Below are 27,674 nucleotides of genomic sequence, written 5' to 3'. Positions count from 1 at the left end.
ACGGCAAACCAAGCGATGGAGTTGAAAACCGGATGTTGAAATAGTTACAGACAAATCGGGACACAGATATTTCGATTAGAGCAGTCGATCTTTCGTGAATTTTAAGTATAATGCCGTTTAATGAACTCGAAAATCCTATTAGTTATTTAACATCCTGAACACCGTATTATTAAATAGATTATTCATCTAACTATAAACATGATGAATTCAGTGTCAATGGGGGGGGGGGGGGGGGGAGAGGAGGGGCGTTATAACAATATTAAATGCAGTACTAATAAATACAGTATGCAAAATGTTTTATATCATTATACTATTAGTAAAACCAATAATTATAAAATTCTTAATTTAACAGGAGATAATAAGGTGGTTATCAAGGTATATATGTACAATAATACTTTTCGACGGATAGTTTCAGCTTGTGTACATGTTTTCCCATTAGGGGGTGGGGGTACTTGATGAAAAGTCGCGTTGTTTTTTTTCTTTTCCGTAGAATGTTTTAGTGTAAGAGTATAAAATTTTGTGATAATGTCCAGGATGATAAAAAATAGATACCATGGCTATAGTACATCACAAGCACGTGACAAAATCAGTGCGTTTAAATATACTGTAGAAGCCTCTCACAATAATTATTTTGTTTTTAAATTAATTCATAGCATGTATACCGGTAAGTACCTCTTATCTATTTCTTTCCCACTCTTCCCATTGTATAGGACTTATCTCAAGCGAGCAAAAGCTGGAATTTTATTTAAAATCGAATTTCCCATTGCAATTAATTTGGCAAGTATATATAATGGATAACCTTTATACAAAATAAACCAGTGCTTGAAATACATAGTCATGGAGAACAAATCATGCAGTCTTTGGAATGATTTTAAAGCTTTATCATGAGAATACTTGGAGGGATTTCCACATCATCGGAACGCTGTGTATACTAAATATATCAATGCATGCTTGATTTTATGTTGTCAAATTTGTATCGAGTCGAGAAGTAACTGTTACTAGATTTATATTATTTTAATTTTTGTGGCATTTTACAGAAAGAAAATTTGGAGAAAAATCATTGCCGGCCGTGAGATCCGAACCCATGACCCTTGGGTCCGTAGGCCAATGCGCTACCAAATGCGCCACGTCGCTCATTGTTTTCCACTGATGTAATTAAATATCTGAACGATATCAAAAAGGGCCATTAACTGATTACGGAAAAATAATAAATAAATGGTGTTTTTTGAACTAAGATATTTTAAAATCTCATAACCTATTTTTATACTCACCAGATATGATTTAGTATTCAATAATCATTTCTCGTTTAATAACCCTGGGCGTCGGAAGGTATTCATACCCGTGCGGCAAATTTTATCGATAACAGCGGGGGGGGGGGGGGTCGAGATTAAACCTAATTTGACTCGAAATAATGATATATTCTACGACGTGTCCAATGATTTGGCTCTATGATAACTCAATTATGATAAAAATCTTTGCTGCAGAAATAGACCCCCCCCACCCGGCCTCCAAGTTGACATCCAGATTAATTGCAGCCCCCTGTCCATTACTTTGTTCCTGCTTACACGTGCACAGCTCGATCGGACACCTGCTCTCACGTGTCGTGTGTATGTACCTTTGCTCCGTTGAACAATAGGGTGGTATAATTGGTATACACAGAACGTACCCGTTACAAAGACACGTAAGAATTCTTAGTTAATTGCAAGGTCTGTGAAAGAACAATAGGTGCTAATGAGGTATACACAGTGTGTCTGCTTGGTTCATCTCAGGCCAGCCCACTCTCATCTAAGTTACAAAAATACCCAGAGCTACATAGTAATTAAATTATTAATTCAAACAATATTAGAGGACAAATGTAAAATTATTATAACACACATGCTGCATTTTCCTTAATTTGGGAAGGGTTTATGGATTTTTTTTAACTCTCATATTCTTATTTAGCCGTAACGTACAAACACCAAATTTTGCAGATTAATTTCACCTAGGTCCACTTTTCAATGATAGAAAATCTTACATTGTTAGACTATTTATTCTTTTTTTTTAATCTAAAGTTGAACAATCCAATACATTTGTATAAAATATAGTGATCACAACAGCTTTTAAGTACGTTTACTTCAAATCCAAATTGTTCCTTGAGAGAGAGAGAGAGAGAGAGAGAGAGAGAGAGAGAGAGAGAGAGAGAGAGAGAGAGAGAGAGAGAGAGTAGTTGTTGAACATGAGTTAGTTTTGATTGACAGCTTTATATAATCTATATATACAGTCAAATTTGAGTAAGTTTATTAAGAAGAAAGAAGAAAAAGCCAAGTTTCCCATCTCTTATAGAAATCATCTAATCTGCATTTTTTTGTAGCAATATATTTCAGAGTCGATAAATGTCTTTCAATATCTATTATTAATTCATGAATTGATAGTATTTCCTTAAGACATCTTTTCGAATAGATATGGGAATTCATAATCAAGAAGATAGAATAAATGTTTGTAGAAATAGGCTCTGGGTGTAGCCCGAATATAAAAGTTATTTTAATCTTATATGCCAAAATATCTGCACACAGTAGGAATAAATAGGGGAAGATTGGGTCGCCTTGGCACAGACATCCTCTGCTATGTTTGAAAAATTTTGAAAGGTTTCCAGCTTGTGTGACTGATGAATATATATTACATTGACAAGAAGATATCTAAGATTGAATGGATGCTCCAAAGTTGAAAAAATCTTAACATTTGTGAATAAATTTCCATGAAACAGTATCAAATGCTTTTTTTTTTAAAAAATCAATTATGAATACTACACTAGAAATGCCCCCCCCCCCCCTTATGTTGCATAAGATCATATATCAGCTTAGTATTTTCACCAATATATCTTCCTGGAATGAAACCTGTTTGATCGAAACTACTAATTATATCAAGCATATTTTTAATTCTCTGAGCATTACACTCATAACTTATTTTATAAGCAATGTTTAGAAGTGTTATTGGTCTCCAATTGTTTAAATACCATCTTTTGGGATACAGGTAATTATTCCTTGTTTCTGTTAGACTAAGAGTTCCCGAACTTTGCATGTATAACCCATATAAAAAATATGGCAAATAATAAGAGTCAAGGCAGTTTGCCATATTTTTTACAACTGTTGTAGCTAAAATTCTTTAAAGGAATTTTCACCTCCTAAGGAGTCTCTTTGTTTATTATTATTAAGTGTTTTATTTCAATGTATGTTAAAATTTTATTTCGATTATAGATAATGTTTTCATTTTATAAATTCTTATAAAAACTTTTTAATTTCATTCATTCAGATTCATTCAGAATTTCCCTTTGGTTTGTAATTTCTTACAAATTATCAAGTTCTCATGTGTCGTGTGTATATAGTGCTTGCTCTGTTGATTGTAGCATTAGGAGAACAATAGGGTGGTTTATAGGTATACACAGAATGTGCCCAAGTTCAAGTTCATTTATTCGCTCAAAACCATTTCAAACATATGGTACATGAGGACAAAAATAACATTAAAATATACATATAAATTGGTCAGAGGTAAACATATATTAATATAAAGGTTATAGAGTTAGGAAAAGTTATACAAAGTGAGACTCATGGAGGACAGACTACCTCGTATATCTTTGTTATAAAAATGCACAATTTTCTCAGCAATTTCATGTTAAATGTTGTCATAAGATACGAAAATTTTAACACATTAGGTCCAGCTGAAAATTTTTTGTCTATAAACTTGTTCCGGACTTGTGATATTGCATCACATTCTAAAATATAATGAAATTCATCGGCTATACGTTTTGTATTACAGAGAGGACAAAATCTTTCATTTAATGGGATACCCTCCCATCTTCCCAGTTCAACTGGTAGATGGTGATTTGAAGTACGAAATTTACCAAGAATTTTTCTGAATTTCAGGGGTAAAATATCTAAATATTTTTCATATCCAAAATTTGTTTTAAAAATTTTATATATTACTCCTTTTGATGAATTATTTATATCAGCATGCCACTTTTGAATAAATTGATCGTGTAATCTCTGTTTAACTGCCGTTGAAACCCATTTTTGGTTAACAATATTTAAAAACTGACTTTGCCAAACATTTGATAAACCACATGAGTTAAAAACATGACGAATACAATCAATCCAAGGGTTAGTACTGGTTGTATTTTCAGTCTGATTCAACAAGTACCGGTATAATATATTTGTAATGCTAGAATTAGTCCTAGAAATTAATTTACACCAGTATGATACCATTCTAGTAAATACAATTACAGATAAAGGAAAACGACCTGTTTCTCCGTAAACCATATAGTTTGGAGTACTACTTTTTAAACATAAAATGTGCTTTAAAAACTTTAGGTGAACACGTTCAATACAATCAAGTTTTTCAAAACCCCATACTTCGCAACCATACAGCAATACAGGTACAACCATTTTATCAAAGAGTTCTAACTGACATGTAACTGGTAGATTAAATTGTCTAAATTTCTAATGACACCATACATTGCCTTTTGGGCTTGGTCACATATTAAAAGTCTCGTAAAAACGAATAATTTAGTTGTAATAACGAGAAAAGATCACGTCACAACGAGAAAAGATTTTTGAATATCAAACTCTAAATTTTTCAAGTTACACTATTACTAAATTAACACATATATAAGCGTTTAATGAAAGATGTAACTTTTTTTAACACTTTAACTTTATTTCAGTATATTGATTAATATCTAAAGAACTCAAAATACATATCCGGGGAAAAGTTGCTCTTGCTGTGCTTTATTTACAAAATAAAACGGAAAAGAACAGAACCCTTAGGCTTCTTTTTAAAAATGAAATCGTTATCTTTTTTTTTTTTTTTTTACAAAAGGTAGGTAATTTCTTTCAATAATTTAACGATTTCCTTCTTTTCAAAATAATAACGAAATATTTTCTCATTATAATGACATGTTTTTTTTGTATCAACGTGTAATAACGTGACAATTTACTAGTTATAGCGAGATAACTAATCAGTAATAACGAGATACTTTCTTGTATGATATAATAGACTATAAATATTAAATGCTGCAGCTGATTATTGAATTATTCACTGATAAATAGATACAAGGCTTTATAGTTTTAATATATCAGTGTTTTAGTTCTATCTTACCAGACACCATTGTATAAATCTGCAGTCATGATGCTTGAACAGTAACATGTTCATTAATACCATTATAAATAGAAGAGACCTTCATGCTAGTCAACTACAAATATAACTCCACTATGAAATGGTGTAAAATGATGTCTTATGAAAGAACTGAACCAATTTAACCTTTTTTCAAATAAGTAACCATAAAACTTCAAATGTGTAGATGTTATTAAGAGCATGGTGATATTGACCAATAACTTAGCCATAGGCAACGTATATAAAAGTAGCAAGTTGTATAAGGATGCATGTTGCTAAGATTTTAATGGCTATACTATCAATGATAACCTTGATGAAAATGATAATTTGTACCAGCAATATACATGGTAGCATAAAGAATTACACCCATGTACGTGCAACAGAGTGTGTATGATAGGCGTAGTTGTCAACTAAATATAAACCATATGCATAATGTTGCAAAAAGGTACATGTTGTACCATGTTTGTAAATACAAAACACACTATAATGAGTGTGACCATTAAGTATTGAAGACGCATATATGCCCCTGATAAATATAAAAATATAAATACTCAACTGAATGTGTACAATAGACTTATCTGTTCTGAACCATACTCGAACCATATGCATAATGATAATGATGCAAACAAGTACATGATGAAACACGTATATAAACACACTATAATGAGTGTTGCCATTAAGTATTGAAGACTCATATATGCCCCTGATAAATAAATAAAATGAAAATACACAACTGAATGTGTATGATAGGCTTATATGTTCTCAGCCATACTAAAACCATATGCATAATGATGCAAACCAATACATGCATGATGAATCATGTATATAGATAAATAAACACACTATAATGAGTGTGACCATCAAGTACAGATGACAACATATACGCCACTTAGAAATGAATAAAATGTAAATACATGTACACAACTGTATGTGTATGATATATGCTCATATGTTAAGAGCATAAACAAACCATATGTATAATGATGCAAACATAGTGCCGTTATGTACATGTATTATGTATGTAGACGTATAACCACACTGTGACAAGGTTAACAGTTAAACTATGAATGCGTGTATAAGTTATAACAATAAGGTCCAGACATTGTCATGAACGATTGTAACCAGAATTGACATGCGCTGTATAGATAAATAGATAACTAAAATGAACTATTATACGAACATATAGTAACTACGTAGTTTGATGAAACATAAATGATGTCGCCATAACATTTAACCCGAATTTGTTCTACCTTATTTTGATCGATCCGACTGCTGCGCGGATGCTTTTCGCATATATCTGCATACCAACATATCAATATGCACTTTTTCTGTTAGCAAGGACTCAATGTTTTTCCATAATCTTCGATGCTTCCAGAAGGAGATATTATTTCGCTCCTTGAACATCGTCGGCTTCATCTATGACCTTGACATTGTAACAAATCGGAATATCTCAGCAGTAACTGACAAATTATAACATGAGAAACACTATGCGCATTTAGCAAGGATTCTCAAACGAACTTATATCACGCACTATTTTTTCTGGTTCTTCTCAACACAAATCCTTTTCACAAATCTGAAGAAAAACTTAATTTGATTGATATGAATGAAAAACTTGCTCGAATCGTTTTGATTGAATGGATGTTGGACCCAGGCGTAGTGTTCCCCTACCAAAAGCCGAAATTAAACCTGAATATCTGTACCATCGAAACCTAAATTGGACCAACCAGACCTACGATTTTGAAATTGAAGTGACTCTAAACGATGAATGCAAGATCTAGAGTGACCAACAATTAGAAGTTACAAATGTAATTTAGGTAGATGATATGGGTGGCCTATACCTTCTACGTATTGTAATTCCTCCAGGGATCCCAGATATCACATTTGTAGATTGGGTCTGGTGGAGATCACAAAGGATAAGATAAAACAAAGTTCATGGAAAAATTAACTAGCAGCAAATTCAGAGAAAATAAGAATGAGAGAATTTACATGTGCCAGGTTTTGATAAGACAATAATTTATTACAAAAGATGATTGGATGCTGGATATTTTAATTGATCTATTATGTTTATCAATCTTGAAACCTACCCCAGTGACTCTGCTGTGCACAAATGCAAATTACCATCTGTAACATGACAAAGTATTTTGACCATGGTTGTTAATGAGCGCCCCCTTACATGCACACAAACATTATATTGACTTAACTTACAAAGAGATATTAATAAAACACACACAAGAATATTATTACACATGTTTTTGCCAAAAATGAATTTATTTACAATAAAATTGGTTTTCTCGTGATTAGAAGATAAAAATATTTTTTTGGGTGGCTCTATCTGTCTTTCGCAAGAAAATTATAATTCTTTCGTTTTATTTTTGTTTACAATTTCATTTTGCAAATAATGTGTTTATCAACTTTCTACTACAGTTATTGCCGAGATCAAAGAGATGTCGCGGACATTATTCTCCAATATACAACGAACGTCATCAGTAAATTATCCATTTGTCTCGCACTGATTATGAAAGTACAACTTCTAACCATAAAAAGTTTTAAAACCATGTCAATTTCACGTGTTAGTTCCAGTCAAAACGATGTTTATTGCCTCAAATGTTTATTTTTAAGAGATCAATGCAGCTGTTCCTTGGACCTCCCCAGCACATTTTCACTGCAAGTTTGTGTAGTAGTAATAATTGTATTAAATTGCCCTTAAAATATAACGAATATAACTCAAAGATATTTTATAAATAAGTGGAGAGTATTAAAAATCCAAAGAAAAATTCAGTCGTCTGCATGTAGTTCCTTTGATCGATACACATGTAAACATTACTAACAAAACCGTTGGGGTTACACGGAACAGCTGTCAAAATGACCTAGATCGTCTCTCTACAGGAGAAACGAACTGTATAAATACTGGGCTGTTAGTAGAATGGATATAAAGTTCTTGTTTTCGTTAATGCTGAGGATAACATCCTCAGTCTCAAAATGTTGTTTGAAATATAAAAGCCTCGGCTAACGCCTCGGCTTTTATATTTCAAAACAACCTTTCTTAACCCCGGAGGTTATTCTGTAACATTCACGATAACTCGTACTTTGTTTCTTAAATATAATGTTTCAAAATTATAAAATATCATTTAAGAAATTTGAAATACAAAAAATAATTACAATAATAACTGTACATGCCATCAATTTCATTCATTGTCATTGCAATATAAGCATTCTTATGATTTAAATAGCGAATTGTTCCTTCATTTTAAAACACATCATACATAAATTGAAATGATTTCAGTAAAAGTTTTTTTGTTAAATATCTTATCGAATACTCATATCTATATTATTACTTATATCTAATACTGATATGAAGGAGAAGTATTATGGTGTCATTGTTATTCTCCAAAAACAAAAATAATTTTGGTAACCTTTTGTTGAATATATTCTTTATAACTCATATTCGTGGGACGATTCACAATAAAAAAAAAGTTGATCGGTTGTTATATTTCTATATAGTTAAAACCTTTGTGAAGCTGTACAATTAAGATGAATTTTGGGAGAAATATTCAAAGACGAAGTTTTTGACACCTTATTTCAAGTTGATTAATCGCAACACTATTGGAAATTCTCCTGTGTATCATTATGTGTGGTTTTTTTCTGATGGGGGGGGGGGGGGTATTTGCAATTGGAATTGTATTGTATTGCTTATTTGCTAAATTTCATTTGAATTATAAGCAGTTGTAACACATATACATAATTATAAACATATTCATATACTCTATCTAAGCAAAAGCACACGCCACAACAGTTAACGTATTAACGTTTTACAATATTTTGGGAAAAAAATATTATTCATTCATATGTACATTCATACAAGGTGAGACACTATAAATCAATATATCAAGTAGTTATGTAAATAATGATAGTGATAATACTTTGGTTGGATGTACGAGTAGTCAGACATTCCCGTATATTATCCGCCTCACACAAATACATTGCGAGATGGCACAATAAACTAATCCTTACTTCACAAAAGTTATGTCCCATTTTGGAAAAAGCCATAGATTTCTCACAAAAGACTTTGTAGTTCAGATGTTTATGTCATATGACATTAAAATCTGTTTCCGTTGTGTGTTTTGATTGCTCCAACATTGGGCAACACACATATCGAATGAATGAATTAAATTCCAAAAGATTTCATCACAGGACGCACAAATACTTCGTTGCATAAAGAAGGAAAAAGTTTATTTTTCCGTTTTTTGACCCTTGGGTTGACCCCGCAAGGGAAACAACTTTTGCAAGTGAAGATTGGACTACTGTTCGCGATAATGGATGGCAAGAAATTGAACTAACTTTAACATTGAAGGGCGAGTCCAGTAATATTTTTTAAAAATACAATACACGTAGACATTTATAGAAAGGACAGAAAAGTATAAAATGAAATCTATCCTCGACTTCACCTATATTACAATATTGGCAGACACGCTTCGATCTGACATTTACAGTTCTATTATAACGGCCTTGCTCTACTAAAAGTAAGCGTATAGCGTAAGCGATGAAAGTCTATATTTTGTTTTTAAATGCATAACAAAGTTTTCCGGCATATTTTTACGCAAATAAAAAAGTGTCAGGCAGATGCTTGTACAATAAACATTTAGAGGATGACTCGAAAAATGCGTCTCTTTCCTGTATAAAAAAATCAAACAACCTTTGCTTTACAGTTTTAGGAAAACATTAGTGTTAGCCACATTCTGTGAAAGCCAGCCTTCATGCATACCAAGATATACTAATAATTCTCTGACTGTAAAACACCATGTATTTGGTATCATCGGTGAAAACATTTCTTCATAAATATTGAGTAATATACAATTTTCTGTTTAAATCAATTTCGACTTATACTTTCTGATGCGCAATTTACTTTTAGGTAAAGACCTAACTCTTTTTAACTTTCAAAATTCTTTTACAAAAGTTTCTGTGAACTTGTTCTATTTTATCACCAGAATGAAAACCCCGTATCTCGGAGCCATAGTTAAGATCGCTAGATACATATGTACCAAAAATGCTTTATTTAGTCTCAATATTTAAATAGGTTTCATTACACACTTTTCAGAATACCAAATATACGTTTCCTAACCTGCATTGCAATTTTGTTCTTCTGTATAACATTAAAATTCCCATTAAAATTAACTAAAATATTACGATATCTATGTTTTCCAACATCCACTTTTCACACTGTCGCGCTCTCTTTGACTACATTTTGTGTATCATTAGTACAATACGTAAACTCGTGAAACTGAAAAACTATAGTACAAATATAACAAAATTTTCGAACATTTTGAAACAAATTACATGCAACAGCACACATCTGGTTAGATTTTCTAAAATTGCCTTTAATGGCGCTTGTGTAATGGTAACATGAAAACCTCAATCAAAAGTTCTGTTTTTATCAGATTTATTTTCTAAAACAGCTCATCTACATTTACTACTTCTCATGCGAGGGTATATAATAATGATTTGTTTATATACATGAAAAAGACAGTACGTAATTTGACATTTGCTTACAGTATGATTTAAAGGAACAACGTTATAAAAGATAAGGAAAACTTTATTTTTGCGGACTTTCGTTTTTGGAAGATAATTATAAGCATACAATTAAAATACTCTTTTTAAATATAACAAATTTTGAGGGTTCGTTTTGAAGAGTTAATTATTGCAACTATACAAAGAGGCAACAAAATACAAGTATGACATTTTACAAACAATGTCATATTAAATTAAAGATCGTGAAAAGGGTTTGAAAATTCAAATTATATGTGTACACATGTATACATGCATGAATAGACAAAAATCTACGTAATCCAGAGAACAACATAGCTGTCGGCGTAAGAATACATGCATTCCTAACTGCTTTCAGATGCATCGTTTAAGTCATTTTAAGTTTAATTCAAGTATTTTTTATAATATTTACCATTTTCAATGATGTCTTCTTGATATTTTAATATGCTGATGATTTTGCCTGGATCATATCTTGAACTAAACGAGGCCGAGTACAGATCGAGTACGCACGCTTTCGCGCAGCGTTTCATTTGTATTGTAACGTCATCTTTTTGCTTGGGTTACGACATGGTGTGATAGTTTCAACTGCAGATATTCAGCGAAATTTGTTGAAAATAGCTCGTTTGATGCATAAATTTGATATTAAATTGTGGAATAAACATTAATGTCTCGAAGTATAAGCTATATTTGGGCTCGAAACGAAAACGTAAAGAGGGTTTAGCAAGACTAGCCCTCTGTCACGTTTTCTTAACCCGCCTAAATATAGCTTAATTCATATATTTCAAGACAGTTACCCTGTACTTTATATTATTGACACTTAATATGTGATGTTATACATATACATTTATTACTCAAATATGTCTGAATGCTTTAACTATACTATAAAGATCACCATTTTCGCCTTTGTCAAATAGAAAATAGCCATTATCTGACAAATCTGGGAAATTTGGCATACAAAAAACAACTTTGATATGACCCCTGGAATAAACCATGAGGTAAAAGGTGTTTTTTTTGACAATTTGATGCCTTTTAGCAATATTTTTAATATGTAGAACAGAAAAAGAAATCCCAAGGGCAGAAGTTTTCAAAAAATGTAAGAAATGCAAAAAATGCACAAAAAATATGCAAAATCCCATAGGGTCCTATGTTAGAAACTTACAAACTTTGAGATGACCCCTTAAACAAACGGTGTGGTAAATGTCTTATTTTTTTTTATCTTAAAATAATAATTATATCCGTAGAAATTCATGAAAAAAAATGTCATTCAAAAATCTAGGGCAGAACAAATTAGACCCGGCCTCGTTGAATAACTTGATCCTGACATTCGTGATATATCTACATGTATACACATTACCTTTTCATGCGATTAATAGAAATTTGTCAACCAAAAAAATTCAAACTGTTCCAATAAAAAAATAATAAAAACATATATAACATAAAGATATCTATATTTTCAACCCATTTTTGTGTCCCACGTTAACGCATACGCAAGCTTATGGAAAAATGTTTCATCATACGAATGTACTGTTCTCGTTTTTGATTCTTAAATTCGTGGTTGGAGTATTTGAAACGCTTTCCTCCTCAATTTCACCCAAATGAAAGTAGAAATGGACTCTTCGAAACCCAGACTTGAAAATGTCCAGGAGTGCAGAACGAAATTGCTGACTCATTAAGAAGAAAATCCAAACGTTGCATGCGTAGCTAATCAGAGAAAGCATTGATGAAATCGTATCCCACATAATATCGTCCTCTTTGGACAGATTCTGTCTCTTTTTGTCCTGTGAAAGCTCAGCTGCATAGATGAAATGTGCGATTCCATCTTGTGTTTCGGCAATTAAAAAGACGACAAGAATAAGGAAGATGAGGATTGTCATTCTTTGAATCTGCTTTTTTCGCTGAGTATTCAAGGCTCTCATTTTTTGTCTTTTGTACAAAAAGTAGACGAGCATGACTGTGGTAAAGATAAGGATCAAAACTGGAAGCACCCGGTACAAAAGGCCAGAAAATATGAAAAATAAAGTATTGGATTTCGTTGGATCTCCGAAGGCACTAGCTGACCATTGTGAAAAGTCTCTTGTACAACTCGAGGGGAGTGTTTCGTTGTAGTACCAGGTTTTATATATCGGAAGCTCTGAAATGTAGATTCCTAGAGCTTCATAAAGATTGAGCATCACGGAAACACCAACAATGACAGCGATTTCAACACAGCTTGCCCGAGAATTGAACAGTTTGCCGTGTTTGAAAGGCAGAGCTATGGCTACAAGTCGTTGAACGCCAAGTAAAGCAGTGAGCCAGTTAGACATCATCCTAAAAACTTGGTATATCACATACAAGACATGCGTTGCAATGCACCATGGGTAGGTGATGTAAAGATTCTTGTAGTTTCCCGCCATATTGAAATACACTGCTTCAGGCAAACGTGTGAGGCATATGATGGAATCGGTGATAGCTAGTGACGTCAATACAATCGTGGTGAATGTTCGCGAGCTTCTGAAGACGAGCACAGAAACTAAGACTATGTTAGAGAGAATGGTGGCAAGCGCTATGAAAAATGTAACGTACCCCCGGATGGTGATTTCCCATTTACCAATATACTCGTATTTCTTCACATAAAAATCTGCATAATATTCATAAGTTTCGTAACTATATGCACCTCCTCCATCTTCGTAATTGTTGTAGTCGTCAACGATTCCAGAATTTGTGTTGTTGAGATCCGTAATGTTTACCAAGGTATGCGTCAGGTTCAGTAATGTTTGGTTTTCCATTTTAGTTTAAGGTAATTTTCATAAAAATGAATTTGAATAGAGACAAGAAAAAACTGTTGTCACTAGTCAAAGGCGACATTAAATAAGAGATTGCTCTTCTATAGGGCAGAGCAATGACTATCTCGTTATATAGAGCATATTTTTTTCATTCTTTGATTTTATCAAAAATTCTAATAACTTCATTCCGTCCTTATATATATATATTTGAAATCTTTTTGAAATAAAACTTTCGGAAATTGAAATATATTGAGATTAAATACAAGATATACAATTTCCGTGCAACGTGCAAGAACATCAAAAAAGGTTACGTTTCGTGTGAAGTTGTACATGTGGGATGTTAATCTAGCATTCTCGAGAAATCTGACGGATATAAGGTCCTGTAAAATAAACTCAGATATTTAACATCTAACTTAAAGGTCTACATCTGTTATGCCGGGAGTAGTGTTTTGAAAAATTTCTATTCGTATAACTCCAAAAATGGTCTTCTATGTCTTTTTGTCATTATATTTTTCTGAATGTTTCTTTATCATCCTGAGTGCAAAAACTCAATGGCTCTTTGTTTTGATATACAATTGAAACAGATTGACATGCTGTTTAGCTAGTATATGTATCGGGCATTAGCGGGGTTCCCTGCCAATATCAAACAAAAGCTTTTCAAACAAACACAATTACAAAAAACGCGTAAATTCAAACGAATTATGTATCAAACTTGTCTGTGGCCGTCTAAAAAAAGGAAACGCTCTGGACACACTGCGTAATACATTCTATAAATTGGGCATTAAACAAAACAATTGAAACCTCAGATTAAGTATTTCCATGATATTTTATGTACCTAATAATAATGGGGTATATTGTTTGTTAAATAGAAATCGTTTTTTAAAGAAAGATAATCCTCTGAAAAATTAACTAAAACGATCACGTCGTCGGTCGCCACGACGCGACGAGAATTAGCAACATTATGGATTGAACTCGGGAAAAAGTGGGTGTTCTGGTAACTGTATTTTGGACATCAAACAGCCCGAAAGAAAGTATAGCATCTGTAAATATTTGTTAAAAAAATAAGTAAAGTCACCAGACGTTCAGTGATATCCTAATTGTAAACGAAGATATATATGCAAAAAAAAAAGAATTGAAAAATTCGAAGGACTTACTGATGATTTTTTTAACGAATGTAAGCTATTAATATTTCAAGTGGTATGGTTTAATTTTGAATTGTAAGTTAAAAAACAAGATTCTAAGCATACTAATATAAGATTAGGTATTTTTATAAACTGTGCGTGCGTCATCTTGACGTCATCTTTAAAACGTTTCTGTGCTCCGTGGGACAAAAGACGTAAATTTTAATAAAGATAAAACTTATGTCACTAGTATGCGGCAGAAAATCAGGAACAGCTCTTTTATAAGAGAGATCAATGAGTTTCCATTTATTCAAGGCATATTTTTTATTCTTTGATTTTATTAAAAGTTTCTAATAACACCATTTCGTCCTTATGTATATTTGAAATCTTAATTTATAAATATAACGTTTGGAAATTGAAATGTGTTTCGTTCTATATCGATTAACTTAGGGCATTGTCACGATTTTTGTAAAATATAATTTTTTAAAAATTCAACAATACTACAGTAAGGCATTTCTAATATGCACCCAAAATTTGAGTGTCATTCGTTTAGTTATACGCGAGTTACAGGTCCTTCCATTCTTTTCTCTATGTATATAAAGCTTTTGTTTACATTTTAATTAGAAATTGGAATTGAAAATTTAAGTTAAAGACCTGAAATGATTGTGTTTAACGGTGGGAACTATTTATCTATGCTTGAAATAAAGAAGAAGATAGACAAACCAGACTTAAACGTCTATATCGTATGATGATGTAGTAGTGTTTAAACAAATATATTCGTATAACTGCAAAAATGGTATGTTTAATGCCTTATGTCATCATATTTCTCTGTTTGTCTGTTTATTTGTCTGTCTGTTTGCATTTCTTCTTGAATGCAAAAACTAAATGAATATTTGTTTTGAGATACAATTAAAAACACATTGACATGCTGTTCAGCTACGAAAACATATCGGACTCTTCTCCAAATAATAAACAAGGGCACTTTAAACAAACAAAATTACAAATGAAAGATAGATAAAATCAAAGGAATATACAAATATATCAAATATCAAATAATCTATCATACAAAACCAAACACAATTAAAGCCCCTTTTAAAATACATTTAAACCAAAGACCATGCAAATGTTGATTGGTGCTATCATGGTGGCCCGATATCCATGATTAAAGATCTCTCGAATGAATATGCATCAGTTTTTTAAAGTTGCAGATTATACATTCATGTAATGAAATTTGGTAGCATTATGCTTCAAAGTTATATAAAATAATCAAAGGAAGTAAATAGCATTGCAAAGAGGTTTCCTCCAAAATATTTGCAGAAATATCTTTTTATTTAGAACAGAAAAAGGACACAATCCTGGGAATTTAACCGTAAAACCCTTTTTGAAAGAAAACCTTAAAGCATACAATTAAAACAAAATTCAACATAACATGAAAAAAATTGAATGCTCAGTTAGAGAAGATATAAATTGCAATCATACACAGCGTTAACAAAATATAAGTTGATTTTGAGCAATGTCATATTAAAATCAATATTTATGGAAGGAGATTAAAATTTCAAATCGTGCATTATGATTTTTATATACTTATCAGAGGTGATGTCATAATTACACCCAATAAGTATTTTTTTTTTATCTATTTTTATGGTAATCAAATGTAATTTAAGCATTCTTGACTAGAAATAAATCTTGGCAGTCCAGTAGAACATAGCTGTCAGTGCATAAACCGTCAGAAGGTTTACTCTGGCGGAGAAAAAATGCTAATGATTGGATGGAACAGTGTCTAGTATTGGATTTTGTAAACTGGTTTTAAGCTCCGTTTTGCCGTTTAAAGTGAAGTTAGATTCGAGAATTTATAAAAGATTTATCTTTTCGCTGATGTCTTCTTTGTACTTGTGTGCTGATTTTGAGGGAGCATGTCTTGCTCGATCGAAACTTCAGCAACATTGAAAGAACAAACTCTACAGACTTGCATTGACCGACATCAGACTTCAACTTAGCTGTTGTTAACATGGTAACCTTAAAATATATACACATATATAAAATTCTGGTTTTTGATTATTGATTAAAAGAAAGATGTAAAAATATAAATACATGTAGTTAAACAAAGCATTTTATAAAACTTATTAAATATTGTGAAAGAATAGTCCGTTGCAATACTAAAACATTGAATACAAGGTTTATGAAATAAAAATGGACTATTATTAATTATGATTTCTTAAAGGACCTCCAAAGCACAATTACACAACACTCGAGTTAGTAAAAGTAAAGAACGGGTAAATTTAATTCATGGGTTCTGGTCTGGGTTCTGGTCACAATTAGTTTTGCTAATCCAAATAGATTATTTGTTTAACGTATGAGCGTCTATTTTGCACTCACACAACATAATGATACGCAACATTTATTTGCCCTCCAATAGCCAATAAAGTAAGTATTACTTTATTATATCCAAATATCGATCCAATTATAACCAACACACGTCATCACTGCAAAATATACCCATTTCTTCCAAAAGCATCTGGCGCTATATCTTCCGTAGTGAAAAAGTGTACGTCCTCCAAAAATAAGTAAAAATCGTCACCATCTTAGATTGTCGTAGAGCTGCCACGTATGTTAGCTGGCCTTTCCGTTTAAAGCCGATCACAAAATCATTTAACGATCCAGTCCGTATTGCTCAACATTTTAGTTGAAAACTACTTCGCAAACATCATGTGCATTGCAGTTGAAATTAATAACCGATAATCTGAAAGTTAAATCTATTAAAGAATGTTTTTATTGTGGGTTGGGGGGGATTTTCATCAAGCTATAAAAGTAACAAATAATTTTACTTCCAAGTTACATAATTAAATATAAACGCTTTTAACTATATTGAATATTACATTTAGTTAATTTTTATTGTATGATGCGGACGGTAAACGGCCTCAGTTTGTTTTGTAATGTGGCAAGATTATCTGTATTTCAAGAAGATACATGCGTTGACATAAATAAAACCAGACAGAAAAGAATTTTAGAGCCAAACCTGAACAGCATTTCTCAATTATCTAAAAATTGACATAATATCAATACTAACAGAGAATGAACTAAAAAAAAGAATTCTTATAAAATTAATAATGAATAGCTCACTTTATTCAAAAGTAGAATTCAAAATAAACATGGGAAAACCGGATCAAAAGAATCCATAGAAGATAAATAGTTCACTTTATTTAAAAGTAGAATTCAATATAAACATGAAAAAACGGACCAAAAGAATTTCGATAAATATTTTTAAATATCTTATTTATTTCTCACATTTATTAGGATTATATCAAATATTCCAAATATTAGATTATTTGTATCTTGTAACGTCATCCAGGAAACTGCAGCTGTTAAACAAGAAGCTCTTTAAACCTTTCCGGTCATGTATTTTAGTAATATCATCCCACTTTACTCCAAACCAGATTTAGCTTAAGTCAATGGTCTCTTTTAACCAGTTCTGTTATGCATTTAAGAATAAAGCACACCTCTCCAATACTATTAATATTTGTAGCTTATCTTTTCCTCTTTGTACCAATATCAACTAACTTCAGGGTTCAATATCAAGGGAAGTTTTGAAGAACATATGTATTTATAGATTGTAACAGGTTTTTTATTTATTACAATAAAGAGGGAGTTGCAAAAAACCGGGATTATTGCATAATGTGAAAAAAATTCGTATATCTCGAACAGTCATATCTAAATATAGATTCATTACGTAGACGACTATATTTGCATAGTGGGTATGTTCCGTGTGTAGGCAAAATATACAGCCATTTTACGCGCATCTCTATCGAACAAGACAACCACCATTTGATTTTCATATACACAGTTAAGAAGATGACCATACTTTTTTGCCTGATGTCATGACATCAGGCATATCTAAGGTTTGAAAGTTGCATTCTCCGAAACAATGCAGGCAATGGGAGCAAGCAATATCAAGATTTTTCATAAAAAGATAAACCAGTGCATGTTTAATGTGCAAACATTTACATTTTACAAATTAATGAAAATGGTATATAAAACATGTAGGGTGCAATAAACAACAATAAGCGCGAGTTTTCAAGTAAAAGGGCTGTTCAACATGCACATGTGTATGTACATGGTGTATCCTGGTTTCAAACAAATATGTATTCATGTAGCTGGAATATTTACTGAAGGAACAAATTCGCCGAAGCAGGATGTGACCAAAATTTCGACCAATTGGGCGAGTTCATTCATCTTGAAAAGGGTGTAACTCCCGTGTCGTCTGGAAAGTACTTTAAACAATTGCAACTCAAGTCCTCCAAATGGATCTATGCCAGTGGATGAGTTCATTCAAACCATCAGAGGTCTCAACTACTGCGTGAATAGTCAAGCAGGGCATCGCGCAATAATTTGTCTCATCCACAATTTTTACTCGCCGAATAGTTGACTAGTTCAAATGGGGATCGTATATGTACATATCACAGGCACGCAGCATCGGGGGGGGGGGGGGTGTACCTCTCTCACTTTTTTCGCAGCAGACACTTTTCTGAACTTGACTTAATAAAAAAAAATGGAAATGCCATTGGTGCCCCCTACCCTCAACTTCTGTCGGAGCATGTAATATATGACACTGAAAAATGTGGATCTTAATTGATTTGAACTGAAATTACAATGAAAACTACCCGCCCCATCCAGTCCCCGCCCCCTCACTACGTATTAGGATTTTCCTTTGTGATTTTGAGACAACCCCCCCCCCCCCGGTTTTTTAATTGCTTGTCAAGATTTTTTGAATGAAGATAATACGTGCTTGACTATCCCTTCCTAATTTCTAAATGTTTCTTAGTATAACAATTTAAAATTTGATTGTTTTATCTTCGCCTTTAAGCTTACATGCAAGTATTTGAATGATTCACGCATGTACATTTCAAAAGGAAATGAAATTATTTAAAAGACTGAAATTTCTTCTTAAGTAATAAACTTTCCGTTTATGAATTTATGATCAGCAGCGAAAATTAAAATTCATTTTTTAAAAGATAGCCTCATCGATCCATGCATGCTTCCATTGAATAATTCTGTTTAGTCAGGAAAGCTTTTCATTGAAACCTCTTACTTGTGTATTTTTATGTTCACATATAATATTTAATTTCTTCTGTCCAGTGTGTTATTTTAAACTTTTGGTATGATTCTTTTGAGCTACATGAATAAATCTGATTCAGGTCCCCCAAAACCGTCAGAGTTTTAATCATCTTAATCTTTGGTGTATCGAGATAAAGCACTTGTGATAAAAGGTGAAACAGATTTATCCGTACATATTTTCTTTTCATACCTATGGTTTCATCATCGATTCAGTTTTTCAAGTAATTTTTTGAACCTGTACATGTGCCCGGTTATTTCTTTAAAAAGGAAACAACGGTCTACATTGATGGGTACATTATTTTGAAATTCCTTGTTCAGAAGAAAATGTTAATATTTCAAGTTTATTAGTTAAAACGTGGACTTCACACAGTAATGTTGAATAAAAATAAACAAGCATGCAAAATCAATTAATCATTGAAAACACATAATCAATGTGCGGTCAGACGATACGATTTTCTATCAGATTTTCCATCAGATTTTCTCATTCGATTAGCTTCCGACTAAAATCTAACCGTGTGACCACTCAAGTCGAAAGTCGAAAGCAAAGTCTGAAGTCGATTGGAAATCTGTAATGCGTCCGATTGTCAATCGAGTCTCTGGTGAGAATCGTGACGTTACAATGACTTTTGACCTTACAGCAAAATTATTGAATATGTTTTACAAATCAAAAATCCATCGTAAAATCGTATCGTGTGACCACCTCAACAATCTACTCCAATCGACTTACCTGAGCAAGTCGATTTAATATCTGATGAAAAGTCGCATCATGTGACCGAACCTTTACAAAGCAATTTTCTGACATTCTTGAATTTTCTACATGTATATGCATTACCTTTTCATGCGAATAAATGGAATTTGTCAAAAAGAAAAACCAACTTTTTTCTGGATTCAGACCCTGATAAAAATAATTTTAAAAAATATTTATAAACAGATCTCTATAATTTCAAACCGTTTTTATGTCCCATGGAAAAGCATACGCAAGCTTCTGGTAAAATGTTACATCATACGAACGTACTTTTCTCATTTTTGCTTGTTAAACTCGTGTTTCGAGTGTTCGAAACGCTTTCCTCGTCAGATTCATCCAAATTAAAGTAGATATGGGCTTTTCGAAACCCTGACTTAAAAATGTCCAGAAGTGCCGATCGAAATTGCTGACTCATTAGGAAGAATATCCAAAAGTTGCATGCGTAGCTAATCAGAGAAAGCATTGATGAAATCGTATCCCACCTAATATCGTCTTCTTTGGACAGAATCTGTCTCTTTTTGTCCTGTGAAAGCTCAGCTGCATAGATGAAATATGCGATTCCATCTTGTATTTCGGCAATTAAAAAGACGACAAGAATAAGGAAGATGAGGATTGTCATTCTTTGAATCTTCTTCTTCTTCTCCTCAGTATTCGAGGTTCTTATATTTTTTCTTTTGTACAGAAAGTAAACAAGCATCACTGTGGTAAAGATAAGGATCAAAACTGGAAGCACCCGGTACAAAAGGCCAGAAAATATGAGAAATAAAGTCTTTGATTTCGTTGGATCTCCGAAGGCACTAACTAACCCTTGTGAAAAGTCTCCTGTACAACTCGAAGGAAGTGTTTCGTTGTAATACCAGGTTTTATATATCGGAAGCTCTGAAATGAAGATTCCTAGAGCTTCATAAAGATTGAGCAGCACGGACACAGCAACAATGACAGCGATTTCAACACAGCTTGCCCGAGAATTGATCAGTTTACCGTGTTTAAAAGGGAGAGCTATGGCTACAAGTCGTTGTACGCCAAGTAAAGCAGTGAGCCAGTTAGATGTCATCCTAAAAACTTGGTATATCACATACAAGACATGCGTTGCAATGCACCATGGGTACGTGATGTAAAGATTTTTGTAGTTTCCCGCCATATTGAAATAAATTGCTCCAGGCAGACGTGTGAGGCATATTATGGAATCGGAGATGGCTAGTGACGTCAACATAATGGTTGTGGAAGTACGCGAGCTTCTGAAGACGAACACAGACACTAAGACTATGTTAGAGAGAATGGTGGCAAGCGCTATGAAAAACGTGACGTACCCCCGGATTGCAATTTCCCATTCACCAATATACTCGTATTTCTTCGCGAAAAAATCTGCATAATATTCGTAAGTCTCGTAACTATATTGACCTTCTCCATCTTCGTATGTGTAGTTGTCGTCACCGATTCCAGAATCTGTGTAGTTGAAATCCGTAATGTTAACCAAGGTATGCGTAGTATTTATCATTGTTAGATTTTCCATGCTCGGTTTCAGCAAACTTATCTTTTTTCAAAAGTGAAATTTGACTTTATCAAAACATAAGATAACACTGTTTGTCATCGGTCAGAGAAAAAAAATCATACTTAACTGATTCACTGAGGAAGTTTTATTTATCAAGGTCATTTACAATCTACGTCGTACGTTTGACAGCTGAGCGACCAAATAAAGAAGGGTTTGTACTCTCCACTTATAAGTCGTCGTTTTTTTGGCTTTTTTACATTTTAGCTAGGATTTTAGTTTAAAAAATTTTATTTTTTGTCTAAAGTTGTTGGGTTGTTTGTCATATATGATCAAATAAATAAAACCTAGATGGTTAATGCTTTTAAATATTCACGGTGACTCAGTCACATGCGTGGATAATGATAACTACGTGATATATTCCTTCAAGACAAAACCTCTATTCAAACTTTTTACTGGTTTTAAAGACTGTTCTTATAATGAAATAACTTCTCTTCAGCGCATGATTTTAATTCTAAAAACCCTTTTTTGTGGAAAATAAATCTATGCTCGTTGCTAAGCGAATAGGATAAAGATGATATAGGTCAAATTTTGTCCCCTTTTGTTTTTATCTCCCTTATGCACTGGAATATAGATCTCGGTCAGAATTTCATTTTGGATGTTTATGGACTTTCAGGGATTAATGTTCAAATAATTGGATTAAATTCAACCTTATAATTGATTGATGTTTATGCAGGACAAAAGCGAGCGGTCTATATTTTCAAAACGAGGCGCAATCGACATATTTCGCTGATTATCACCCCGGTAGGCCTAATTGATTGCAGTTGTCAGGATTTTAGATATATATTTGTTTTGAATCAATTTCTATGTCAGCTAGATTTCTTTGGTTTGAAATGCACCTTTTAAAGTTAGGTCTCAATTAGATCGGGCACGGATAAGACGTAATAACGCGTGAATTACGTCAGACGCTGTTTTGTGACGCATGGATAATTACCTTAAGACATCAAAACAAGAACGATCAGTTTGTGTATCTTTTAAAAAATTTAGTCAGAAAGAACTATGTGTATTTGAAACTTCACTGAAGTATATAAAAAGGACTGAAGACTTCCGTAAAACTGATTCATTGGTTATATTTTTCCAACTCATAAATCAGTGTCTACTTCAACTTTTCAAGCTACATAAAACAGGTATTGATACAAATTTATCACATGTTTATCTCAATATGCGGTGGATATCACTAATGGGATAAATTTTTGATATTCCACTCTGTGTTCTTACGCCACGTGACGTCATAATTAAACATTATGTGGCTTTAGGCAGACTATTGACGTAGAATGAAAAAGCAACAAAATAATTCAGACGAAGTTATGAGAATTTATTTACTCTTTTATTTCTGTTAATTCAAATTAGATTCCATTGGAACATTTTAATCGAGATTAGGGGCAATAAACATCGATAAGTACAAGTCAGTCAATGATCAAACTAACTTTTTAAATACAAATGGCTGCCAATATGGCGGTGCCCAGGCCTGGAAGAAATTTTTTTGGCCTTAGTACCCTGATTAATAATTTTCATTTTTCACTGATTTTCTTATATATACTTGATACCATTAATCCTCGCTTGGCGAGGCGGGCTTCGCCAAGCTTCGCCCGCCTCTCGCTGCGCTCCGTATAACTACGGTAATTTCCTGGGGGTCTATTCACAAAAAGTCGTACGTCTACGAATACACTTTAAACTTACGACAAACGTACGTTTACGTTTATGGTGCTATTCACAAAAGCTGTCGTAAGATAATAACGTTGTCGTACGTCTGTTACAGTCGTAAGTGCGTCTAAGTTCTTAGTTACCGACAATGCTCATGCGCAGTGGGCATTGTGGAAAAATGACGTCACGCTGTATTTTCGCTCATTTACATTCGCAAAACTTTTATAGCGCCTTTGAGCACAGACGTATATAACAAAGTCACTTTTTTACTTCTCATACGCCTATTTAAATGTATGTATGTTTACAATTATCGACAGAAAGAAAATCCCCATGTGCCTGACGTTAAAAATATTTCTTATGTATTATAATAAAATATTTCCCTGTTTTATAATAGTGTTATTATATTCCTGGGATAATTTTGTTGTGAAAAGAAAAATTTTGAACGTCAGACGCATGTGAGAAAATCTTAGTTCTGTATGAAATTTATGTCATGTTTTTAACTTCCAAAAAATATACTGCAGAATTTGTTTGTAATAAAACGTGGCATTTTTAAAATACTGTCAAAAACACTGAGTTTATCGCTACATGTACATTCTAAATATGCCGGTTTATTTTGTCTGTTTCGGCGATAATAAAGTCACTAAGTGTTATTACCCAGGTCGGCGTGTCCATTGATAATTTTCCTTTCGATATTGTGAGTTTTTTAAAGGTCGTCTAAAGAATAAATGTAATATTTCTTTCATATTTTTTCTGTAGAAAAGTGAATAGAAGTTGTTTAGTTCATGACTATCATTAAATTTTTATTCAAAATATGACCTAACATGATGGATTTTTGTGCATAATTTAATAACTCTTGAGATCATGCTTCATTGTATTAATATTTGGCGGTTGAATATTTGGATCTTGTCGTGAGCTGAAGCTCAGAATAGGAAAACCAACGTGCAATGGTATAAATATTTCGGTCTTTTTAATAAGTTTAAAAGTTGTTAAAAAAAAAGAAGGTTTGACACAAATTTCTTAAAGGCTGGGAGTACCTTAAATAATTAAATTGTTTAGGGGGACCAGATGGACCCCCCCCCCCCCCCCCCGATCCATGCATGATATGTAGTACGCTGATTACATTACATACTGATATCTTATTAGTGTGTATGCATATGACTACTGTTTAACTGATTTAATGCATTTGTAGGAATAAAAGAAAACGCCTATAGTATCAAATAATTTTCGTAGTTTTAACTAATACTGATTCGGTGTAACGACGAAAAGTTACCCTGTAGAATACTGACCCGGGTGTCAAATTTCTACGGAGAAAACTGACCCAGTGTCAGTATTCTATGACAAGTAGGGTCCTTTTTCTACAGTAGAAAACCATTCCAGACCTGTAGATCTACGACCCCCACACGTTGAAAACTAGCCCCATCAAATTTTGACCTCGCTTAAAAACAACATCAAAATGTTTCTACTTGAGAAAAAAATAATTGCAGAGACCAGTTAGTGTATTCCAACAAACACGAATGGTCGCAAACTGGTTTGCTTTCTTCAAATTCTTATATCAAATTTTCCCCCATAGAAGAAAACTTGTTTCCTTAATATACAAACAACACGTGCAAGAAACTTAATTCTAGTCAAAAGGTAACGATTAACGCATCGCTGAAACAAGTTATTGGAGGATGCAATTTTGCAGTGATTCGCAAATGACATTATATTATGCTACTAATATTTACATGTAATATTTCACATAATAAAATATTGTTTAAATTATTAAACATTATACATGTACATGTATGTATTAGATCGAATGCTTTTTACCTGACAGATCATACATTTTACCTCAAATAAACTGTAAAGGACTTCCCTTCCGGACTTTCTGTATGCAACATGTTGACGATGACTTAATTTTTTACTTATCGGCAAACATATCTCAATAGATGATATACTTTATTAACACTTAGTTAAGAGTTCACTTTTTCAAGAATATTATTAAAATAACCGCTGTTTTTTTTTCTCTAGATATTCTAGATTGAATATAAATGCCTCTGCTAAATCAAAGGAGAGTTTAATGTTAAGTCAGAATATGCCGATATTAATCGCTAGATTCAGATGTCGTTTATACATGTAAGTACCGTGGTTGTATTCAATAGGAGTCAAAGTCAATGCTACATGTAAAGCCCTTTTTAGTGTCATAGTTACTTTGCGATTTGCTATCACTGTTATATACCGAAGTTTGCAAGTACATTTTAATTTTGATTACGATAGTGATCGATTTCAAACTCACACAGAATCATCTGTAAAGTATTTTGTTTCTTTTGTTCAATTCTAAATTCGAAGTTTTGGAATTTGTGACGTTTATATTGACCGATTATTATATTATATCAAGAATTGTATTTGTCTAACATATATTTTTCTTAGTAAACATGTTGTAACAAAAAAAAATTGTTCTTAGAAAAATCAAAATGGGATGATGCATGCAATCGTGGATTTAAGGAGTGGGGGAATTCAAACTTTTTAAATTCACTCATCAAATTAACCGATAATAGGCCTAGAGCCCCCCCCCCCCCCCCCCCTTTGGCAAATATAATTATCCGTCGGATCCCCCTCCCCCACCCATTTTTTCTTTCTGTTTTTTTTTTCTGCATACAATAAGGCGTGTTTTTATTCATTCAGATTGATATTATACCTTTTCAGTCATGACAATGTAAATATATGTCATTCCTCTCTCCCCCCCCCCCCCCCACTCCCCTAACCTTTTAATTTTTTTTCTCCTAGATTTGCGCCTGTTTTAACTATATTTTTCCCTAAGGTACGTCTTTTTCTTTTTCTTTTCTTGCCTTGATTTAATGTGAGGGAAACATTTTTAATCAATGTAATTTAATTAACTAAACGTGACTATATCTTTCATTTTCAATTTGAAAAATTAAATAACAGACTAAGATAACAATGCAGAAAAGCAGTAACAGGTGATCGGAAAAGCGTACTCAAGCTGGTTTTTCGAACAATTAAGTATCAAACAGGCACCCCCCCCCCCGGCCAGGCACCAGCACCACCCCTGCATCCACCCTAAAGACAATAATAATATAAAGTCGATATTCTACACGATCATTTTTCTACAACTCTTACGGAGAATAATGACCCACAGGCCATAATTCCTATGATGTAATCCAAGTATTCTACAACGAAGTGGGTCATTATTCTACGTAGAAAAATGACCCCCGGTCAATATTCTATGGGGGTCACTTTTCGTCGTTACACCGGCATTGCTGTCGCGTAACATCTTTTCCAATATGTGTAAGGTTTTTAATGGTGATTTTGGATTATATACTTGAATGATTATAATTGAGCTTCAAATAAGATTAAGAAATATAAATTTCAACCACCATTAACATATTTTGCAATACGGGATACAAAAGGATCTCCGGCACTGTTTTTTCATGGCAAACCACAGCGCGTTATCAAATAGGAGTTTCTTCTCTTAATTTTGCTTATGACAAAAAGAAGGTAGAACTGCCATAACTCAACTATAAACATACCAATTAAAGACTTACGTCAACCCAATAGTAGACGTAAACTTACGACTGTTTTTTGACGTAACGTCAAACGTACGATATTTTGTGAATAAGCAAAAGCTTTCGAAAAACGTCAAACTTACGTCTACGATTAAACGTACGACTTTTTGTGAATAGATCCCCTGGAACGTACATGAAGCATCGCCTTCTATTTAAGTGGATGCGTGAGTGGGTGGATGGCAGCCTCAGCCAAAAAATCTTTACCAGCAAAAAAAAAAAAAAATCAAGAAAATTCCAATCCTTCAGCTCTTTAGCAATTCAATGGTTTCTTTCTTTTCACTTCCATTTATTACAAGCTCCAAATACCGGGGGGGGGGCTTGATGTTGATAAGCAAATATTTTTAAGCGTACATTAATTCTTTTTTTTTTGAAGTGGACGGGGCAAATCCATAATAAGTCGATTTTCTATGTGTTAATTGAAAAAAAAATTAAATATTTTTTTTTTAACGTGGGGGGGGGGGGGGGTGAGCTCTATGAGTCAGTTTACGAAAAAAA

General features: G+C 32.9%; 2 protein-coding genes across 2 annotated transcripts; both read right to left on the bottom strand.

Annotated features, from left to right (window-relative positions):
• Positions 1-12,194: 12,194 nt before the first annotated feature.
• Positions 12,195-13,448, bottom strand: LOC128175498 (D(2) dopamine receptor A-like). Its single transcript, XM_052841138.1, has one exon. It carries the CDS (start codon positions 13,446-13,448, stop codon positions 12,195-12,197), a length of 1,254 nt encoding a protein of 417 aa, XP_052697098.1.
• Positions 13,449-19,824: 6,376 nt separating this feature from the next.
• On the bottom strand, positions 19,825-22,006 carry LOC128177966 (sex peptide receptor-like). The gene has a single exon (XM_052844902.1). The coding sequence runs from the start codon at positions 21,934-21,936 to the stop codon at positions 20,680-20,682; it is 1,257 nt and encodes a 418-aa protein (XP_052700862.1). The 5' UTR covers positions 21,937-22,006; the 3' UTR covers positions 19,825-20,679.
• Between the last annotated feature and the right edge of the window lie 5,668 nt (positions 22,007-27,674).

This window comes from Crassostrea angulata, chromosome 3 (genome assembly GCF_025612915.1).
Source record: "Crassostrea angulata isolate pt1a10 chromosome 3, ASM2561291v2, whole genome shotgun sequence".
NCBI lineage: Eukaryota > Metazoa > Mollusca > Bivalvia > Ostreida > Ostreidae > Magallana > Magallana angulata.
The sequence above is the reverse complement of the archived record's forward strand: the minus strand, read 5'-3'. Positions and strand labels throughout refer to the sequence as shown.

Bases quoted from the DNA above. Each gene is read 5' to 3' on its own strand.
- LOC128175498 (XM_052841138.1), bottom strand. From the start codon at position 13,448: ATGGAAAACCAAACATTACTGAACCTGACGCATACCTTGGTAAACATT.
- LOC128177966 (XM_052844902.1), bottom strand. From the start codon at position 21,936: ATGGAAAATCTAACAATGATAAATACTACGCATACCTTGGTTAACATT.